Here is a 21,510-nt window from a genome sequence, read left to right on the forward strand (position 1 = left end):
GCACCTTTTATCAAGCAATCATGTTAAGTGTAGCATTAAAAACCAACCCTCCAGTGTAAGTTTATGTACATAAATACATACACTGAAGCACATTTTGGCAACAAACATGACATAACCAAAATCAACATGAAACTGCACCAATCAACATTCTTTGCAAAAAGAGTTGGAGCACAGCAAACAAAACTGCTTGTCTTTTTTTCTTTTTTGACATACATCATTACATTCAAACAGACGTGTAATGAAGAATGTTATCATGGTAGCAAAAATCTTGTTATAATTTCCAGGAATTTGAAATAAAGACATTCTAATCAGGGACAACTTTTGATGACATGTATTAGACGAAATCACACAAGCCAGTTATGTGATAAAAACATCTGTACAAGGGTATATGTCACAAACAAAACAATAGACCATGTAAAATTTCTTCTATGACATATCACAGTTTTTTTTACACAAAAGTCAACTTCTCCATTGATATCTACTGATCTGTTAGCAAATTAGAGCGAAACAAATGTTTAAAAAAAAAGTAACTATAGCAAACAAAGCTTCCCATGAATGAGTTTTCAGAATCATGAGGATAGGTTGTTTTTTCTTTAAATATTCAATCAAAATCATGGTATCACATAGATTCAACTAAATCTGTTTCTGGATTAATTTTCAAATTTTCATACTGGAATACAATCTGATAAATTTGCTTCACTATTGATGAAAAGTGATAAGGTTCTGTTTCTATTAAAACCAAATTAATATGTAATTAATACCTGACATGTCACAATTATTTAATCTCAAATTAAGGAGACATCTTGTAGCAATAGTAACCAATAAAGTGATATACAATATTTGATGTAATTAACACCCTTCTTCCCTTTTTCAAACACAACTGATGAAATCATCTCTTTGGTCTACTTATGACCCATGGCCACTCCTACAGATTATTTTTATACATTGGAAAAGGCATAAATAAATGGCTAACTTTTTATTTACATTCATCAACCACATATTGAACTCTATTTCTGATATACAATATTTTCATAGTATTTATATATGGTAATGAGTTCACCCATATCAATTTCAGTTCTGCTGAATTGCCAGCAAGCACTAGATCACTGTCTGGTAATAAGCCCACTCCCCCTATTAAGTAAGATATTATGTGTATCTGCCCTGGGCTTACTAAAAGATAATTACAGTATAATGCTGAAAGCCCTGAGCAAGTGATGAAAGTGCCTATGTGTTAATTACAATGAAATATACATCACAAAGTGATTTCAACATAGATTCCTATTATGGTCGGAGATCAAAAGTATGACCCAACTGATGCGTAAAATTACATCAGCATCAACATTGATACTAAACCTGATCCTAGGTCTTCTACGAACATACACATCCCATATATCACTGAGTATTTAGTTATCTATCTAACAGGGTTTTACGTCTGCTGTTACAGCCTTTTTGCCTTTCAGCAGACAGGTTATCATGGAGTGAAATCAAAGCCACAAAGTAGACATATTAAATACAGCATTAACATAGCATCAAAATATTCAGGGTTGAGAAAACTACAGGATTTTTTCTTTATCGAAGGGTTTGGAAATTTACAATAAACTATGACGACTATGGGATAGTCAAGTCACAATAATCATGGGCTATAATCATGGTTGTAACTTGGGACATGTTTATTAATATTATGGAGTGTTTTGTTAATGAATATTACGAACTACACCAAAATCTTGACAATTATTGAACATACTGGTTTTTTTTTTTACTATTACAGAATACAACTTTCTTGACTATTAATGGATATATTGACTTTTTCAGTAATACACTGAAAGTGATTATGATAAGAATAAAGCAGGATTCATCAGTTGCTGACTTTGGACAACACTGGTCATAACTATGGGATATATTGGTCACAACTGTTATGTGTTATAATAGTACAGTATATGCCGCACTGATTGCCTGATATTATGGACTTCATCGTTTGTGAATATTTTTATGCTCAAGGCATTTAATATTTTGGCCGTACCTGAGACTGCGCGACCGTGGTCGCATCAGCGGAGACACTGGAGAGTGGCCGCCATCCTCATCAACTGTATGATCAGCACTGGTGAGGTTCCGTGTAAAAAGTGTGAGCTCGTCACCTCCCATAGGGTAGGCTATCTGGTTCAGCTTTTCTTGGGAGGAATACTGTGACTGCAACAAACACGTTTTATATTAGTACCAGGAGAGCAAGAGCCCTAAACCATAATTAATGTTTTCTTATCACTCTCGAACTACAAAATGTGACAGTCTAAGGTACCCACATAAAGGCTTTTCATCCCCCTTCACACAACTCAAGCAATCATCCATTCAGCATTAGATGATTCTTCACCAATGGTACATATACTTACCGAAACATTTGAACTTCCAGGGGTGTTGGTCCCATAACCCGAGGACGGCAGAGAAGCAAACGACCAGCGTCTTCCATCGCACCTAACATAACAAATCAACAGATTGTCTTTATCTGTGTTATAACAACAATTTTAACATCAAATCAAAGATAACTTAACTGTAATCACTGTCAACTACTTTCTTATCCTGAATCTGAAGCCTTCAAAGGCATGTAATACTGTACAAAAATCATCCTGAATCTGGAGCCTTCAAATGCTTGTAATACTGTACAAAAATTATCCTGAAGCTGATGTCTACAATGTTTGTAACACTGTACAAAAATCATCCTGAATCTGAAGCCTTCAAAGGCATGTAATACTGTACAAAAATCATCCTGAATCTGGAGCCTTCAAATGCTTGTAATACTGCACAAAATATCATCCTGAAGCTGATGTCTACAAAGTTTGTAATACTGTACAAAAATCATCCTGAATCTGAAGCCTTCAAAGGCATGTAATACTGTACAAAAATCATCCTGAATCTGGAGCCTTCAAATGCTTGTAATACTGCACAAAATATCATCCTGAAGCTGATGTCTACAAAGTTTGTAATACTGTACAAAATATTATCCTGAATCTGAAGCCTACAATGTTTGTTACATTGTACAAAATGACTAATGACTTAAAAAGGACAGAATGCTGTTGAAAGTTTATGATATTACAATATTTGTTACAAATCACAATTGCATAGAACCTTTCATCAAAAATCTGCTTTTACCTTCACTCATTTTTTCTTTCTTTCCCTGTGACCACAACTGTTTATACTTAAATGTCATTTGCTGTACTGGTAGCTTCAAGTTTTTATTTCTCTTGAGATAAACCTGATCATTAGTGAATCCTCATTAAAAGTCCAACTACGTGACAGATTAAATTAATCAGATAATTTTTATCTATTTATCATAAACATTAGTTTTGTGATTAATGGAATATTTTCTTCCTATCAAATAAATCAGAAATTCATTGAAATTCTTCGAATTATATAAATTTAATTCTTTCATAAAGGTTTGTGACACGTCAAATTAATGACCTTGTTTAAAAATTTCCAAAAAATCAAACCTGTCTATAAAGGCCACCTGAGGCAACAAAGAAAAGACGCCATTGCAGATAGCTGGCCTTTATAAAGAGGTTCAGTGTTACTGATTTGTACTACAATGGGAATTATAAAAAGTGGCCTTGATAGATAGGTATTTGTAACATACAGGTGGTCTTCACAGATGATTTGACTGTACAATGACATCATGGTGAGATACTCTTTATATTTTCTGTTTTTCTTTTCATTTTTGTTTTTTTCCCCTCATTTACTTTTTTCAGATATGGTCCTTATTTTCAAAAGTTGTCATTAAACTTAAAGTCTGGAGAACAAACCAGGAAAATTGAACAATAAAAAAAAAACTTCTGTCAGACACTTCCTGGATACTATTCTACTTACTTCCTCACGTTGTGGAAGGCGAAATTTCCATGCTGGTTTGGGGACATGTTACGTGGACTTTCATGTGGACTATTTCCTGAAGACAAAAAGAAAAATATGCCAATTCAAATAATTGTTTCAAAGCAATGAAAACTTCAACAATAACAAGTAATTACAAGTTGGCTACCTTATTACTTTCAAAGGTTGTCTAGCAATGAAAATTAATTAAATAGCTCTGTTGAAAGCATTTTCATTTAATTTTCCTGACAGCTGCTCCAAGAAATTTGTGAAATCGCTTTCATGATGTTTATCTAGCTTGACATGTAGTGACTCCATCAATCACCTTAAAAAAGTTTTCTTTTCAACAAATTTGTTGCTTCGTCTCAAATTAATATCAAAACTACTTGACTGACATGTCTTTATTCTTAATTTTGGCAGATGGTACTTTCGTCTCAGTTCTTGCACAATAATTCATCATCAGCATAAAAATATCAATTTCCATTTTTGTTTTTTCCATGTTTACGGAAAAATTGTGATAGGATGTAAACAAATTGTTGATTGCATGAAATGTTCTATAATGATAAATTCACAAAATAAATACAGATGTTATTGGCTTTGGATAGCTTGGTACCTTTGCTGTCAAATCATAGCTTCTTAGCTCTTGTTTCACCTTCTGAAACATAGCTGATTTTTCTCTTTCTTTCACTAGTATAATTGAATTTAAAAATATTACATTGCCCCGCCTCCCCTCCAGTAGAATCTTGTTTACATGTTTTGATGAACATGTTTGTATGAATACAGATATGGACTAATGTCATACTACTGTTACCTTGACCTTTCCTGGTATTCAAAGATCAGCTGATACGTAATCTCAAAATGTTTCCTCATCTACAATTTTTACCACAATATCGAAAGTGGAGAAACCTTTTATGATACAGTATGTGAAATAAGCCTTCAGGACTTGACTCATACACTCTATTTAATGATGTCCATTTCTTTTAATAGATGTAACACAATCATTTTATCTTAAAATCATTTTGGCTAGACATCCAAGACAGGATAATTATAATGTCATGTATGTCATACTAATAGGTTTTATAATATTGCATTTACATCATGTATTCTAAAATGATGGCTTGGATATCATTTATTTTATTCTAAATGGGTCTATACACCTGGCTGTTTTGATGGACACCTATCTGTGACAACTTTAGGTCTGCTAATGATAAATTGTTTGAATAGAATTGGTGGCAAGGCGTCTGAAGACGCTAATGGCCATCTCTGCAGGTACTGGGAGTCCATGTTCTGCACTTTATGCCTGATACCATTATACCATTAGGATGCAGTAAAACTAATGAGCACTTCCCCTCTTCTTGTCAGACCAGCAGCCATAACACAATACACTAGACTTCCACCAAGATTCAACTGACAATCTTGCCACTGTGGCTAATCCATCGTTGCTATAGGCAACAAAGCCCAAGCCCAATTCCTTAATTCCATGGAAGGCATAATACATTAGAGCTAACAGTAAGGAAATCAAGGTCTACTGCTCATGTCTCAGGTGATGTCAACATCACAGATTCCCACAAGTAGTTTCAGGCATAACACATTATATCTTAAACGCAATCACCTGAAACTTTGACCTGTTGACCCTCAAAGCTTCATGTCATACCAATGCATTCCAATAATTGAAGTTCCACAATGAAGAATGCATATTTCTAGCAAACATTTCCTGTGGAGCTTGTATTACATCACATACAATTCTTGTTAGTCTGGTTAGTTCAACAAACAAGATCAAATTTTGAAGAAAACGATACAAAAATGAATGCTTCAAAATTTTGAAGAAAAATACAAAATTTTAACATTCAATGATATAAATTAATATAAACATGTTTTAAAGTATATTCAATTTCTGTTTATTTTATATACACCATACTAATGACAACAAAAATCCTAATGCACTGGTTTGTACCTTAAAGTTATCTAATTTGATTTGAAATTTTAAATCTATGATTTGCAAAATATGTATTCACATATCACTAAAATAGGTGTTACAATTACATTTTAGTGTTCACCAAAATGTAAGTCTGAACATCTTATTTGAACATAAAGCAATATATAATATACACTTCTCATTTTTTGGTAATTCTCCATCGATAATCAACAAAGGGCACATAACTCTGGGTATACTTTGGCACAAATTATACTGAGGGTAATAACTATTATGAGGAGCACGAGATCCATTTTCATCAAGGTGTTGATATACAACATTTCGCAATCCAAGGATTGTGTTGCATGTATGAATGAACAGATGAATGGACCAAATGACTCACAAATATAAGGACAGACGGGTGGAAGAACTGTATGAGAAGGTTCACAGCTTTTACGATCCACTCCGGTAGCAAAACCTGTGCATATGCATTATAAGCAAACAATGTATATGCTTTGGATTGCAAATTTTCAATATGGGTATTGCTTCATCAGGGAACATAACAACACACCTGCATCAGGTCATGTTTGAAGGCCAGGGTGACTGTAATCTCCTTAAATATTCACAACATTAAGCTTATCATTACACGAGAGTATTAGTATTGTTGGCTAAGTCTGATAAAAGCAGGTTCATAGTTTGAAGCATCCAGCAATCTCAATCCCATTAGTAATGAACAGCAGTGGTAGACTGTACAACGCACATACCATCTAATTATCTGAAAGCCATACACAATATACAGACACATCACAGCAATAACCCTAAGTAGGTCTGAAATATTCAACAACAAAAATTCACTTTACTAATTATTTGGGCAAAGCTTCAGGGCAAAACCCTTTTAGATCTGTTTGAATGGGAACATAATTTCATGTCTAGTGTAAGCTTGCCATTTTTTTTAAAGAAATGTCATCTTGCTTGGTTTGATTGACATGTTTTCAGGAACCAGCCATCTAGGCTAATGTATAACAATGGCAATGCTTCAGGTGAAAGCCATCAAACTAGGTTTAAAAGAAAAACAGCGAAGCAGAAAGCTATCAAGGGCATAGCTTCGGGAGAGAGTAATCAAGCTTAGTTATAGATATTTAATTCACTTGCAATGCTCAACCAGTCTGCCATGAAAACTGGCAACCTGGAAAGTAAGTGAAATCCGATAAGATATGGCATCGTAAAATAATTTAGTTCTGACAGAACGAAAGCAACATTGTGTTGCAACAAATATGATTACTTATTCCATGTGATGCAGTGAACTGCAAAAACAAATGTTTCCTAAATATATCTTCAAATGTGTGAATCATACAGGCTAATCAAAATATTTTATCTTGTCTTTGAAAATTCTATATTGATTTTAGAAAAAGCGAGAGGCATTTCTATTCCAATGCTGATGTTCACAAATGTGCGAATTCCACTTCAACAAGAGATGGCCTGAATAACAAAAGTGTTACCAAAAGTGGTTACGGAGAAAGTGCTGCAGGCTATTTGTTCTCACTGATTCAAAACTCGGGGATTAGCCCCAATGGAGCAATGGTATATATTCCTATCATGACAAACACTGGAAAGCAAGACAGACACTTTAAGCTATACAACACTGATCCCTAAGATATCCAACCAAGAAATGATCGGGTGAAACCATGCACCCTATAGCTTTAACAGCCCTCTCAAAAAATAAAAGTTAAAAGAAGAAAAGGCCCCATTACTTGCTACTTTTTTTTCATCTAGTTCTCAACTGTCAGGACACAAGTATACGATGTATCGCTTCATATATGATATATTTTTCAAAGCAGCACATTTTTGGCAGTGAAAGTTTTGGATGAAAAATTTGAAATATTTTTAGCACTGAGGAAGACACCATCTAGAGAACTATCTTGAAATTTCCAGAATTTTAGTAATTATAAATGTCAAACAAACACATGTGCAATGGAACTGAACACCAAGTTCAATGCCCCTTTTTGACCAAAGTCAATGTTAACAAGGAAAGTGAGTCCAAAGTGACAACTTTGACAAAAAGGTGTAAAATTATTCCCATTTCTACATCAACAAAAGGTATTTCCAGCTATCTTCTCCTATCGTTTTCTTGTCCATGGCAATGAAAATTTCATTGTGTTTATGTTTCCACTAAAATTAATGTTTCATTAGAACAAATAATACAGTTTAAAGGAAACGCCCTTTATAATACAATCTAACACGACTTTTAGAAAATAGCTGAGGAGATATAAAAGTAATCAGTAGCCTTCAATGAATTACAGCTACCCTTACAATCTCAGGACACTCAAACTCTTCATTTTACACAGTCAATATGGTCAATGATTCGTTTTATAACACACCAATCATTGGACACCCACTTGACCATTAATAAAATGTGTAATTTGTGACCAAGTCTGTACTTTACCATTCAGGGCAGTACCTAGAGGGGGCCCACAGTTAGTAGCTGCCCAGTAGAGATACAGAAAATGTGTATTGATCTTCAGTGGTGTTATAATTGCTATGTTCTGAAATAACGGCCCAATTGCTTTACCAGTGTTTGCTGTATAATAGCCGACTCTATTCAATTATGTCAGAAGAGCCATTTGTGTGTTAAGATTTTTATTCCACATGGTGTATCCCTGTGAGGCACTAACTACACTGCCCTTAGGTCTCTTTAAAGGGCAAGTGATCTGCACATAAGATTAAGATACATGTCTTTACATTTTTCACCACATTTATCAAGCCTTTATAAGAAAGTCTGTTAACACAAGACTCAGGTAATGGTGTATAAACAACTCATTTACAACATTCAAGCAAGTCTTAGAGACAACATTATCTCTGGTTGAATTCTTTGAATGACAGGCCCACCAACTTAAACATTTCAGACAGAGATGTTGCAACAAATAGCTCATTCAGAAGAAGATATCTGATGGTTTGAACACATTTGAACCCTGAACTGTAGAAAGTATAACCTTATAGGTTAAGGTTATTTCATTTCACAAACACTGCCAGGCTTCATCTCAAAAACAGTTGAACATCATGATTTTATAGATGTCTGCTTAATCAGAAGAAGTCGTTGAAAGTTTTAATCGTTTTATATTTTTATCACAGTGATCTTTTCAAAAACATTGTCAAGTCATATCCCAGGAACCAGTTCATATACAACATGCATAATCTTTAATTGTTGTAATATTTCAAGAAAGCAACAAGGTAAACAAAGTAATATACATGATAAACAAATATGGCAACTGTAGGGAGTCAAGACATGACTTGAGCTGTATACAGTATTCAGTAGCTGAAGAGTTGCTAAAGACAAAGCCAAAACAATTCAAGTGAAAACCAAATCCAAATTTAACTCCATTATGAAACAAATATGTTTTGATAATAATGCACTTCATGTTATAAAAGATAAAAGATGTCTATGACTGCCAGTTTTCCTATACAATGCTAGGTCAAAACACTTCTCATTGGTCTTAATATATTACAATGTCACATCAAAACAGACTGCCCCCATGAGTGCAAGGTGAAAGTAAATGTCCAAATCCACATCAATCCTGCAAGCTGTACTACAATTTTTAACCAGTTGGAAGCAGGAGAAAACAAGTTTTTAAAAGAAGCCAAGATGGTGATATATTTCCCTTACTCAATCATCAACCGAAGGGAATCACCTTTCTGGTTATATAATTATTGTAGTCAATAATTGTGTATTAAAGTTTTAGCTGAAACCTTTCCCCAACTCCTATGTGGGTAGTAGGGGGATGAGTCCCTTGTTTAAAATCAGATTGAAGTAAAAAAAAAATTACATTATCATTTGAAAACCATTTTGATCTTCAATCCCAACAAGAGAAAGCCTTTCTGTGACAACATTCTTAAACCACAAACTGATGATTACTGCAAGGTTTCATAAAACTTGACAGACAGTCTTAGAAGAAAAGTTGAAGTGATTGTTTACATGAGACCTTTGGGGAAAGGTTATCATATTTATGTCACTGGAGGGATTCAAGTGACCAGTGAAAATAAAATCATTCCCATGTAGATGCAAAGATAATTTTATGATTTCTATTTTTTTTATCGAGGGTTTTGTTTCTTAGGAAAAAGAGGGATATATACATGCATACATACAACAGAAAACAGGATCTGGTTTGAGAAATGTTTGGAACTTTTAAAATACATTTTAATTAAACAAAGGAAGTTTAACCACAACAGTTATCATTGCAGATCTTTAACCCTTTATGATATACTTATAATTAGCTTTTGTTTAAAATCCTTACACGTATCAAATGCCCTTGTATTGACGGTCTGTTTTAGTTGACGGACATCTGGTGTACTGAAGTACAATTTTTGTACAAGAAGTCCATTCTACTGTGTTTAATCTACAATAAAAACCCAGTGCACCAACACTCTAACTTTGGCGATGGACTTATTACAGGACAATGAAATAATGTAAAATATTAATTTTACCAAACAGCAAATACATGTTAGTGGGCTTATTACCAGATATAGGCTGACTATTGGACAAAAACAGGACCATATTGAATTTCATTCGGCTAACAATTTTAGATTTTATGTATCTCATTGATTTTCTGTGTGTCTCATAAAATGATATATCTGTCTCAGTGTATGTTGTTTTTCTATTATATGTCATGAATTCTGGCTTTTGCCCCTGTCTCAATGGATGAATGGTTTGTCTTTATACATTCAGTATCAAAAAAAAAAAAAAAAAAAAAATGGTTTACCAATCATATTTATCCTTGAATAAGCCCCCTTCTTCATTTTTGCAGAAACATCAAATTTTGAAACAGTCAGCTGAAAGTAGTTCACAAAAACTCCCTCCCCAAACTATAAAACTTAAACAAAGTATAAAATAATTGCAATATTATTTTGATAATCTTGCACAATTTTTGAAGGGTAGGGGTAAACAGAATATTTAAAAAGTCAAGAAAATTTGGTGTACTTCAAGTAGCAATCTTCCATTCAAATGATTCAAACACCAGTCATTCATCACTTTCTGAGTCAAGTACTCGAGACTTGGTGAAGAATGGAACCCATGTGTGATATCATGTAGTGTCATGAACCGGGTTTGCATTATGGGAATTCTCACCACAGCATCCAAATTAAATCCAACACCCTCTGGAATATTGACTTTCAGGTTCATTTAGACTCTTATCATGGTGGAAGGTGGTATAAACTCAGCAAATGTTAAAGAAATGTTCGTTCTTATCAAAGCTAAAGTATATTACTTTGCTTCAGTGCTGATGAAATATTCATCTTAATGACTTCCTAGACTAGGTGCACAATCCAGCCAATAGGTACACCAGGACAGGAAGGTAAAGCAGTGTTACAAGCAAACCACTGTACCTATACAAAATCTCTGTTACTTAAATTGATTTTTAATCAAATTAAGACATCTCCTGTTTCAAAATTCACAGAATTTTTATCATTTTTTTTCTTCAAAGGAAAAGTTTCAGTATCTATATTATTCACAGGGAGTGCCAATATCCACATTTAATTTTAATCAATAATCAATATTTTATACTGAATATCTCCATACTCTGTGCCTGTCTGACAATAGGTTTCTCTACACCATATCTGTCTGTCTGTCAGTTGATATTTATGTACTCTTTCTCTGTCTGACAATCAACAGCTCCATATCTCTATCCTATATCTGTCAGTAGATATCTCTATCCTATATCTGTCAGTAGATATCTCTACCCTATATCTGTCAGACAGTAGATATCTCTACCCTATATCTGTCAGACAGTAGATATATCTACCCTATATCTGTCAGACAGTAGATATCTCTATCCTATATCTACTGACAGTAGATATCTCTGTCCTATATTTGTCAGACAGTAGATATCTCTATCCTATATCTACTGACAGTAGATATCTCTGTCCTATAAGAAAATTTAGGTATCTTTACCTCAAGGACAAATACATTACATCTTTTTCCTTATTATTGACAAATTTTTTGATTGGTTGTTTTTTCTTTCTAACCTACCACAGGAAATAATTCTGGTTAACATCATTGCTGTTTACAACATATTTTACACAGAATACAATTGCTTCCTTGGCACTTTACAATTACTACAGCTTGTTTTTGTTATGCAGGATTAAATATCGACCAAAAAGATTTGGAATGCATCATCTTCTACAAATCCTGCAGATACATCTGAGCAGGGGAGGTGAAAAAAATCTTTGTGAAACTGTATAAACTAAGAAGTGATATTTTTACAATCTTTTTCAAACAGCACATATTTATTGGAATGTACAAGAAATTTTCAAAATATATCAGAACAAAGCCAAAAACAACAGCCAAGATATAGCAATAGAGTACTTTGCAACCAATTTATCTTCACAGCATTTATTTTACGTTGTTCATGGATATCAATGCAATTATATCTTTAAACACTTTTAACAAGGTTAAGGATTCTCTTCTTCTTTTGGAAACTTTCATTTCTCAGAATATAAACTTTCCTGTCTTGAAGCTGTAGTAACAATATCTAACAAATCAGCTAGCTCAATACCTACCAAACCATGACAGACATTTCTGTCGCCGCAAGCGGGAGCGTCCCCTCAGTCGGAGACTATCTTCAGAAGCTGCAAGATTTTCGACCGAACCAGATTTGGACTCCCATATATGAGAGTGATGTAGCCTCCTCAGAAACAAAATGTCGTCATCCATGATCAGAGAATGGTGGTTAATCAGCAAGATTACATACAATGTCCTTCCATATAATCATCTAACGTTACAGTAACATCCATTTTGATAAAACTATCATGATTTAACATCAAACATTTGCTGATGGATTCAGACCTTTTTTTAATGATCTGCAAAATTTAATCAGAGCACGAAATTTCCAGGTTGATGAATATTAAACACACTATCCTTGTAGTACAATATTGGAATTCACATAACAGCAATGCAGCACAGATAAAACTGTTTGACAATCCAGCCTTCCACTTCTGAATGCACAGTAATCATACAAAGAAATGACTGCAAAGTGTTTGTCTAGCGATAATTTCCTTTCAATTAATCCACAAAGTTGATAAGAGGTTGCAGTAATGATATTGACAGACCAAGACTCTAAGTCTGTCACGTTAGCGGTCTTTAATTATAAAGCCTACACACACCACTTAATGATTAATAAACCACACTGCCAGTAGGTTAATGATCTACCAACTTATCTAAACGTGTCAATATTATATAAGTTCACCATGTCTTTGTAGCTCTTTTAACTTTTTGTTTACAACCTTGTCATGAAGAAACGCACAGTAACATTACAGATACCGGACCGTAACACTATGCTGCGATGATGTCAACGTCATTCTGTAGCTTTAAATACTACATGCTCTCATACTACTACTGCTGAAGCCTGTAGCTATAGCTGAAGCTTGTCCACTGTATTATGCTGTAGTAAGGTGCCGCAGCGTTCAGAACTTTGGTAATATACACGAATGTCAACAATGTGATTACCAATCAAGTAAATCCCAGGACGACTTTGTGGTGGTGCGTGCTCCTTCCTTGAGAAGTAGGACGACCGGTAAGGGGAAAGAAATGCAGCTTCAGCCGTTAGTTACAGATCACGTGTGATAGACACAAGAGTGAACTTCACTTTCACATACAATGACCCTCCAAATCAATATACATTACTATGGCACCACCTCCGACACCTGTAACACTCTCTACACACAAGTCTACCTATGTTTTCACTGCCCTAAAATTAACTACCCACGCTATGTTTTTGAATGTTTTATAGCAGGGTAGATGAATCTTCCCATCTTGTACCCATAATTAAACAATCAAATTGCCACACATACCCTGTCACACCCTTAAACACCACAATGGAACACGCTATCTATTGTTTTATATGATTCCCACTCCCTGGTTGTGGGGCAAAAGATTCTCATGTACAGGGGTGGCCTGCAGATGGCATCATTGATCTCATTACTAGAAGCTGTCTACAGAATCATCATCAGATGTCAAGGCTGACTATATATTAGTGGTTACTCAGCAGGTGCTTCGGTATGGCACACCATAGCCTCAAGAGAATCACAGCCATCAAGTAAAACCTTGTTAATCTTTATCTGCTGTCAGCTTTCATATTTCTTCACTTCCCTTCAGTCCCTGGTTTTACACTGATAGCTAACCTTCTCATCTGACCACTAAGGTCTATACACCTCTCCACAACTCCAACTCAGAATGTCCAGTTTACCCCCTGGGTGTACTCTCATGTAACAATTTCTAGTATCATGTTCTCATTCCATGATTGCTGTACCTAGAACAGTATTTCCTTCAATACTGCAGTCAATACACCACTCCTTTCTCTAAATTAGAGGATTTCTGTTTATATCTGTCATAACACAGAAGCTCTGGCTCACTGGAATTGTCACATTGGACGTTAATAGTCACCTTCAGAACACAATGTTATAATCTTAATACAAGGTTAAGATTAGTTGATCTGCCACTTAAAACATGTTATATCCTGAATGTGATTCAGCAAATGCCATACCATAAAAGTGACTTTAAGAAGACAATCAAAATGAAATGATGCTCGTAGAAAATTCTCCAGTGGCTTCCTCAACCCTTATCACTATACATAACAATCCTAATCACAATTTTTTTGGTATTATTTCTTCACAAGTGGTATGGTAATCTGTTTCAGATACCACAACCCATCCCTTTTGTATGTAAACAGTCAAGGTTGACCAGAATAAAGCATAACCCCAGTCAGATCACATAAAGACCCTATAAAGAACCTCTTTCATAAAAGGCAGTATGCATAGTTATAGGTTAGTTTACAGTGTATTTTGTATAGTCTATATTATAGTGCTATTGGCTACCAGCCGGGAACAATGGAATGCTTTGGCATTAGCATTAACTGTTTCCTTATGAAATTATTCCAAAACTCTGAAGATAAGAAACTGTTTCAAAATAAGACATAATTCCAAAATAATTGTTGCGGTAAAAGCTTTCCCAACTACCTCCAAAGGAAAACAACTATTTCAATTTATTCTCTGTACAATTAAAGCAAAATTCTAAAGCAGTCAGTCACTGTTCTGTTTAAACTACTTCCACTCCAATTTCAATTATTCCCTGGAGGACACCAAACTTCAAGAGATAATATACCATCCGTTAACTCTATCGGATAGAGGAACTGTTCCAGTCTATTCCACAGATTAGGAAATATCCTAAAAAATTCAGTCACAGTCCACATATAGTTATCTACATAGATAAAACTCCATGGAATCCATGTTGTTTATTCCAGCATAGTTACCAAAGTGGAATCGGATATCATCACTTTATCCTGTAAAAGGCAAACTTCAAAGCTGAAAACAGTTCCAACGTCTTCCTAACTGGACCTACAGGATCCAGAGAAAGGTTACAAGCCAGCTGAGGAATTTACACAACACTTAAGTACTTCCTATATTAATAGAATATTTCTACTAAATGTTGTTTAGGTATACATATATCAGATTAATGGCTGATGTCCAGTACACATAACAGTATAATCTGTTTCAAACGTCTGAGAAGTATACTGTCAACTCTCCTACTAAATGTTTACCTGTAAAAGTACAGTGTACCTAAGGCCTTTCTGTCAAAAACCTGGAGTAAATCCACCACATGATAGGCTCATTATAATTCCCACAGCAGACTAATTACAGCAAGTCACATTTAACCTAATTGTCACCCTGGCTCCTAACCAATTTGAAAAAATACAGACAACAAAACCTTCCAAAACTAGCAACAAAAGAATTCTTAAAATTTTCATTCAGAAAATAAGACTAGTAACTAATGATAAACATTTGTATAGTAAGATAAGAAAATGCATAAAGATTATTTATAAAGGATTGGGGCGCTGTTGTATGTAATGTTAACTACGGCATAATGTTAAATCAATTTTCCAGTCTTCTACACAAATAATTATGTTCTACAGTCAGCCTTCAGGTACAACAAGTAGACACAAACACTTTTAATCAAACCTAAACATTCCACTACCTTTTTACATAACCAGTCATTTTTTCCTCTTTCTTTTGAGTGCTCTACAAATCTAGTGCTATCAAATATACACAATCTCAAATTACAAACTTGCTTTGTTGCTCTTTCATCACCAAAGGTTTTTTTTTCATTATCTCTGTCGATTATTTTTGCTCTTTCATCAGGAAGCTATAGATATTAAGGCCAAAATGCCAGTGTTCATATTTCTGCTTTTTACTAAGCTGTACATCTGTTTGTACTTTTTATCAATCTGCTAATCAGATGTAGTTATAATGTTTCATCCTATTATCAGTTCCTACCATGTTTTCCAGAATTAATAGTTATAACAGTGCAGAAGAAAATGTCAATACACTTTCCAATAACATCCAAAGTAATTTGTGGTTTTGATCTCTGGTACATGATTTATGTTATACTCGAAGAAAACAAATATCTCACATGCATATCCTCGCAATAAGAATAATAATACTTCTTTTATATCTTTACTGGATATTTGATATTTGCTGTCTAGATGCAGTGCTATTTATCATAAATTATATGGAAAATGGCTCCTCCTAATTTTTGCCTAAAACAGAGAACAAAAAGGAAAGAATCTTTTTCCAGTATGGTGTTTTAATTTTGATTAAATCCTTCAGGCAAAAAAAAAAACCTCTATAATGTTCAAAATTCACAATTTACATGAAAATGCTATACAATGAACCCTTGTATTTGAAATACTCCAAGCAATCAAAGCTGGTATATTTTTAACCTATTTCACATGATCTACCATTTCGTATCAGCAATAAGCCCATAATCCTTTACAACACATATTCACTGTAATCCCTCACCAGCAAAACAAATTATAAAAGAAATATGATACCAAATACTAGAGACAAGTTTTGTTTATGAGGCAATATCATGATTGCAAAGATTTGAATTGTGAAATGTTAGGGCATGTGTAAAATATCATCCCCGATATATATTAGAACTGCAACTGTTGCATTATTGGTAACATCACTTGCCAACTCTCAAATAATCCAAAGATACTCTGACAATTACAAATGATTAAATGGATTGGTACCTGATACAGATTATTTGTTACCTTCAACAGAACACTTGAGATCAAAGCAAAAATCATTATCAATATTATGAATCCTGGTAGTGTTCCACGAATAAGCAATGATGCATTTGATACTTGACATCAGAAACACTCGTGACAAGAGTCTCATAGCGTTTAGTTTTCTGAAATTGATTTATTTTAACTAAGGGAAGAGTATTTAAAACCCTCTTCAAAAAAGGGGTTAGATGCAGCTGTTTGTAAATAACTAAGTTCTCTTCACAAAGAATGTCTTCAATTCCAACATAATAAAGATTTTAAAGAGTTTGCTCTATTTCCACTATATGGCCCCACCCCTCTGGTCTCCATGGGTGGGAACCCACTGTTCATACAAAATTGATCCCCTTTACCAAAGCATGTCTCACACCAAATTGGGAAAGAATCCAGCATTCCTACATAAGAAGAAAAATATCAAAGAATTTGACTACTCCCCTTATTGGACCCCACCACTCCCATGATACAGGGGGAGGGGCCAAGTTCCACTGTTTATACAAAATTGATTCCTTTTCACCCAGGCATGCTTCAGGCCAAATTGGGATAACATCCAGGTATTCCTATAGAAGAAGGATTTTAAAGAATTTACTTTATTTCCTCTATTGAGCCCTACTCCACCTGCCTCAGGGGGCTGAAGGGATTAGAACATGACTCCAAACTTTTCTAAGATCATCTAAGTGCTTGAATTCAAAATCACTCAGGAAACAGAAAATTTTAAACTCTTAATCAGAGCCTTGCTTATTACAAATCAATTGTTACTAAATAATCATGCAATGAACCAAGAGAAATGACATGTGGTTCATTAAGTTTTAGGCTGTCTCCATTATGAACAAAACCATTTTTGAAATAAACCTATCCATATCTACTGAGCTATTAAGTATAATTACAAGCAAGTACTATTCAAACTGTCATGTGATATTTCACCTGACTTTGAGTTAGACTTTGAATTTAGGTCCCTGGGATTATTACAGGAAGAATATGGCAACAGAATGATTGGTCAACATTACAGTGGGTATGTTGTTGTCAGGACAAGGAGGCCATTAGACTTCCATACATCCTTAACTTGTTGTCATAATAAGAATAGAAAAATGCTTCAAACAATCTCTGGATACAATTCGGATCTCCTCTCCACCATGCAGACCTAACAAAAGCATGACTGATCATTCATCCAGTAGTAACAACTGGACAAGTCAATGAAATTTATCAGTTGAAATAATCATCATAACATATATCCATACGCAATAAAAAGCAAATTTCAAAATTTCAGGAAACTCTAACTTCTCAAGGAAAAGAAGAGTGAAAACCATATTCACTAAGATAGCAAATCAAGATTTTAAAATTTTGAAGGTCAAAGAAGTTAAGATAATGGCCACATGTGTCCTGGTTCTTGTGAAGCAATAAGGTGACCATAACATTAGTGATATATTTTAGTCTGTAATCTGGCAAAAACTTTGTTTAAAGATGGATGGAATCCAATCACAAACTGTATCATTTTTTTCACAAAGTGGTTGGAAAAACATAGTTGTCAGTTATGCACAAGTTCAAATATGACAGTTTTGTTAAAATCAATCACATTCCAGAATAGTAAATTGACACTGCTTTTTGCTTAGTCAATTAGTCAATCAAGGGTCACACCTTTCTTCAAACTTAAAATATAGGTAAAACTTAAATTCCAATGAATTATAAACTGCACCTAATTTTGAAAGAATTGGTTAAAGATAAGTAATGAAGCCTAATCTGTATTGAATGGGACCAGTTCCTTACACAAGCCAATGAAATTCATTTTGAATTGAATTTTCTGCAATATTTCCAAAAAGCATTATGTGTTTTTTTGTATTCAAAGAGTTACTGATTACATATGTATTTTTTCTGAAACTAAACAAGTTTTAATTAAACACACATTCATGGCATCCAGGGACAAATGGACAAACACTCTGACTCAGATTTTCAAATGAGCTTTACACTATACATTTAGCGGAGATGAAATTTCTCACTTGTAGAAAATTTGCATTTCTGAGTTAAGTAATACAACCAGACACATCTACCAACAGGTTCCAAATGGCAAGAAGCCATTTACTGTATACCAGATACAAAACCAAGCAATCACTCTCCAAAAAATCTCATCTCATTGTTCGATAAGATAATGCAACACAACTAGTTTGGTAGGTTCAAGGGGAGACAAAATTTCCATGATTAGCGACACACACAGAGCACATTCATTCCAATGGCTGGATTGAATGTTCAGTCCTCCATTTCCACTCTGTCAATGTTCCAGAGTGATGTTTCAATTAATACTTGGTGAAGGTAGTGAACACTGCACTGAAAAAGGTTACAATTTTCCATGGGTTCTCTTGTATCCAACTTCAAAGAGATAAATTTTATCTATTTTAAGCAGATAACAACCAGGGGTATACTGTTTCATTGTAGTGTGCTCTTAAAAGAAGGCAGAAAAAATCCTTTTTTCAATAAAATCCATATTCTACCCTAGAATACCTGCAACTTATTGCATATTGGTTGCTTCTACTGGCAATACAGATGACATTCTCTCGGAAGGGAAAACACAAAGGTAAATGTGTTAACATTTCCACAGTATAAAACATAATTGCATACATACCCTTTAGCAACAGAGCTAAATTTGGCCACCATTTAAATAATTATATTGCAGTACATATCTTATAGTTCATACAACTCTCTTGTAAAATTTCAAATTTCTTATAGCTCCCCAGCAACAAGTTTCACATTTTTGTAGCCTCCTAGGAACATTGTAGCTCCCTACAAGTACTGAAATTTCTTTAGTTTCCTATTGAGAGGTTTCACATTTCTTTAAGCTCTCAAGCAATCAAAAGTTAAACTTTTTTGTGGTTTCAAAGCATCATATTTACAAAATTGCAGTCTGCTATTAATAAGTTTCATATTTTTGCAGTTTACCAATAATTTTCACATATTTTAAGGTATATCAGCAAGTCTCGGATTAACTGGTATCAACAGTATTAATAATTTTTATATTTTAAATCTCCCTAACAATAATAAAGACTTGCATCTTGTAGATACTATATATTTAGTACCCTATAGTAACAAATAAGATCCACATTTCTTGAAGCGGCTATATAATTTCGTACCATATAGTAAGGAGTAAGATTCACATTTCTTAAAGCGGCTATATAATTTCGTACCATATAGTAAGGAGTAAGATCCACATTTCTTGAAGCGGCTATATAATTTCGTACCATATAGTAAGGAGTAAGATCCACATTTCTTGAAGCGGCTATATAATTTCGTACCATATAGTAAGGAGTAAGATTCACATTTCTCGAAGCTGCTACATGTTTAGTACCTTCAGGGACAAGTCTTGTATGACTGTGATTCTCCTAGTAATAATATTGACTTATCCTACAGGTCAGCTATAAAACCAGGACAAATCTATATTCATTTTCTACCCTTAGTCAATCAATAAACATTAAGCAAAGCTGTTGCATTTAATGTGTTGTTGACAAAGTAAGTAAACACCAAACTTACCCAGTGTCTGTGGTGATGGACATCTAGCTGACAGTACAGGGGATGTGTTTGGGCCAACCATAGACTTTCTTTGACGACTGAAATTGAAAAAAAAAATTAGCAACAGATATCGCAGTATCAACGTCAAGAATATTCAAAATATTTATACAGAAAACATGCTATCATTATTTGGTGAAGCTATAAGTGAATGCATCGTACAATATTTGTCCAAATATGCCAACATGGTGAAACTTTTAAAGAAATAAAACTGGAAAATATTGATGAAATACATGGATATTCCTACTTTTGCTTTATCGGATAGTACTATATAATAAAATTTCTAACGCTCCATGAAATAGAAAATGTCACTGTGACCTATATTTCACACAATGGTTTAGTACTTTTGCAGTTAATTCAGTCTGTGAAAAACTAGACTTGTTTTGTTGTGTATGAAGAGAAATGGGGATAAATTCACAGTATTAGAGTCAAGATACATAAGTTAACAAAAAATCCTTAAATCACCTTATATAATATATATATATATAGGGCATAGAAATGTCTCTGATAGTGACGCACAGCATACACAAATTGTTTTTGTCAAATTGATTTATCATAATTTGAGAAGAAACTTGTATTCTTTGTAGTACAGAAGAGATAACTCATGGCTATCAAAATAAATAAAATTGTACTTGTAATGTGTGAATGTTGGAAATGAAATGTTTAAACTAAAGGTTTGTAGAACAAAAGCAGATTATAATTAATCAAAATGGTCAACTGAAACTATATCAAGATATTATCTTTCATAACTATCTGAAAAGTGGGTATACAACAGGATAACCATCTTGGTTTCTGCATTTTGCCTACAAGGCTCAGACCATGACAGGAACATTTTTTGTCTAAGTGCTTCATTTCTTTCATCTTCTACAAATTCCAATATGTCTTGACCACATGGCCATTTCCTTCTATCACTGTTGATGAGAAAAAACACTACTTGTAGCTAAATGTAATTTTACAGGAGCCGTTAGATTGTGTCTCTGAGCGTGCATGCCCATGCATATGAGGGCCACAGCAGTGCTGTGAGGCTGTGGCCATTGATTTCGGACCTGGCCACAAATCAATGACTCCGAGGACCAACAAAACACTGCAATA

The 21,510-nt window shown here is 34.1% G+C and overlaps 1 protein-coding gene across 1 annotated transcript in view; it reads right to left on the reverse strand.

Annotated features, from left to right (window-relative positions):
• LOC132550332 (microtubule-associated serine/threonine-protein kinase 3-like) overlaps positions 1–21,510 on the reverse strand; it is a 79,026-nt gene that overhangs the window by 20,318 nt on the left and 37,198 nt on the right. The window contains exons 6-9 of the mRNA XM_060214377.1: positions 20,383–20,459; positions 3,853–3,928; positions 2,385–2,466; positions 2,021–2,187 (exon numbers count right to left, since the gene is read on the reverse strand). Coding sequence (XP_060070360.1) covers positions 2,021–2,187; positions 2,385–2,466; positions 3,853–3,928; positions 20,383–20,459 — 402 coding nt within the window. The remainder of the gene's footprint in view (positions 1–2,020; positions 2,188–2,384; positions 2,467–3,852; positions 3,929–20,382; positions 20,460–21,510) is intronic.

The sequence above is a fragment of the Ylistrum balloti genome, unplaced genomic scaffold, assembly GCF_031769215.1.
Source record: "Ylistrum balloti isolate Yb309-2 unplaced genomic scaffold, AGI_CSIRO_Ybal_v1 Utg370120, whole genome shotgun sequence".
In the NCBI taxonomy this organism is placed as follows: Eukaryota; Metazoa; Mollusca; class Bivalvia; order Pectinida; family Pectinidae; genus Ylistrum; species Ylistrum balloti.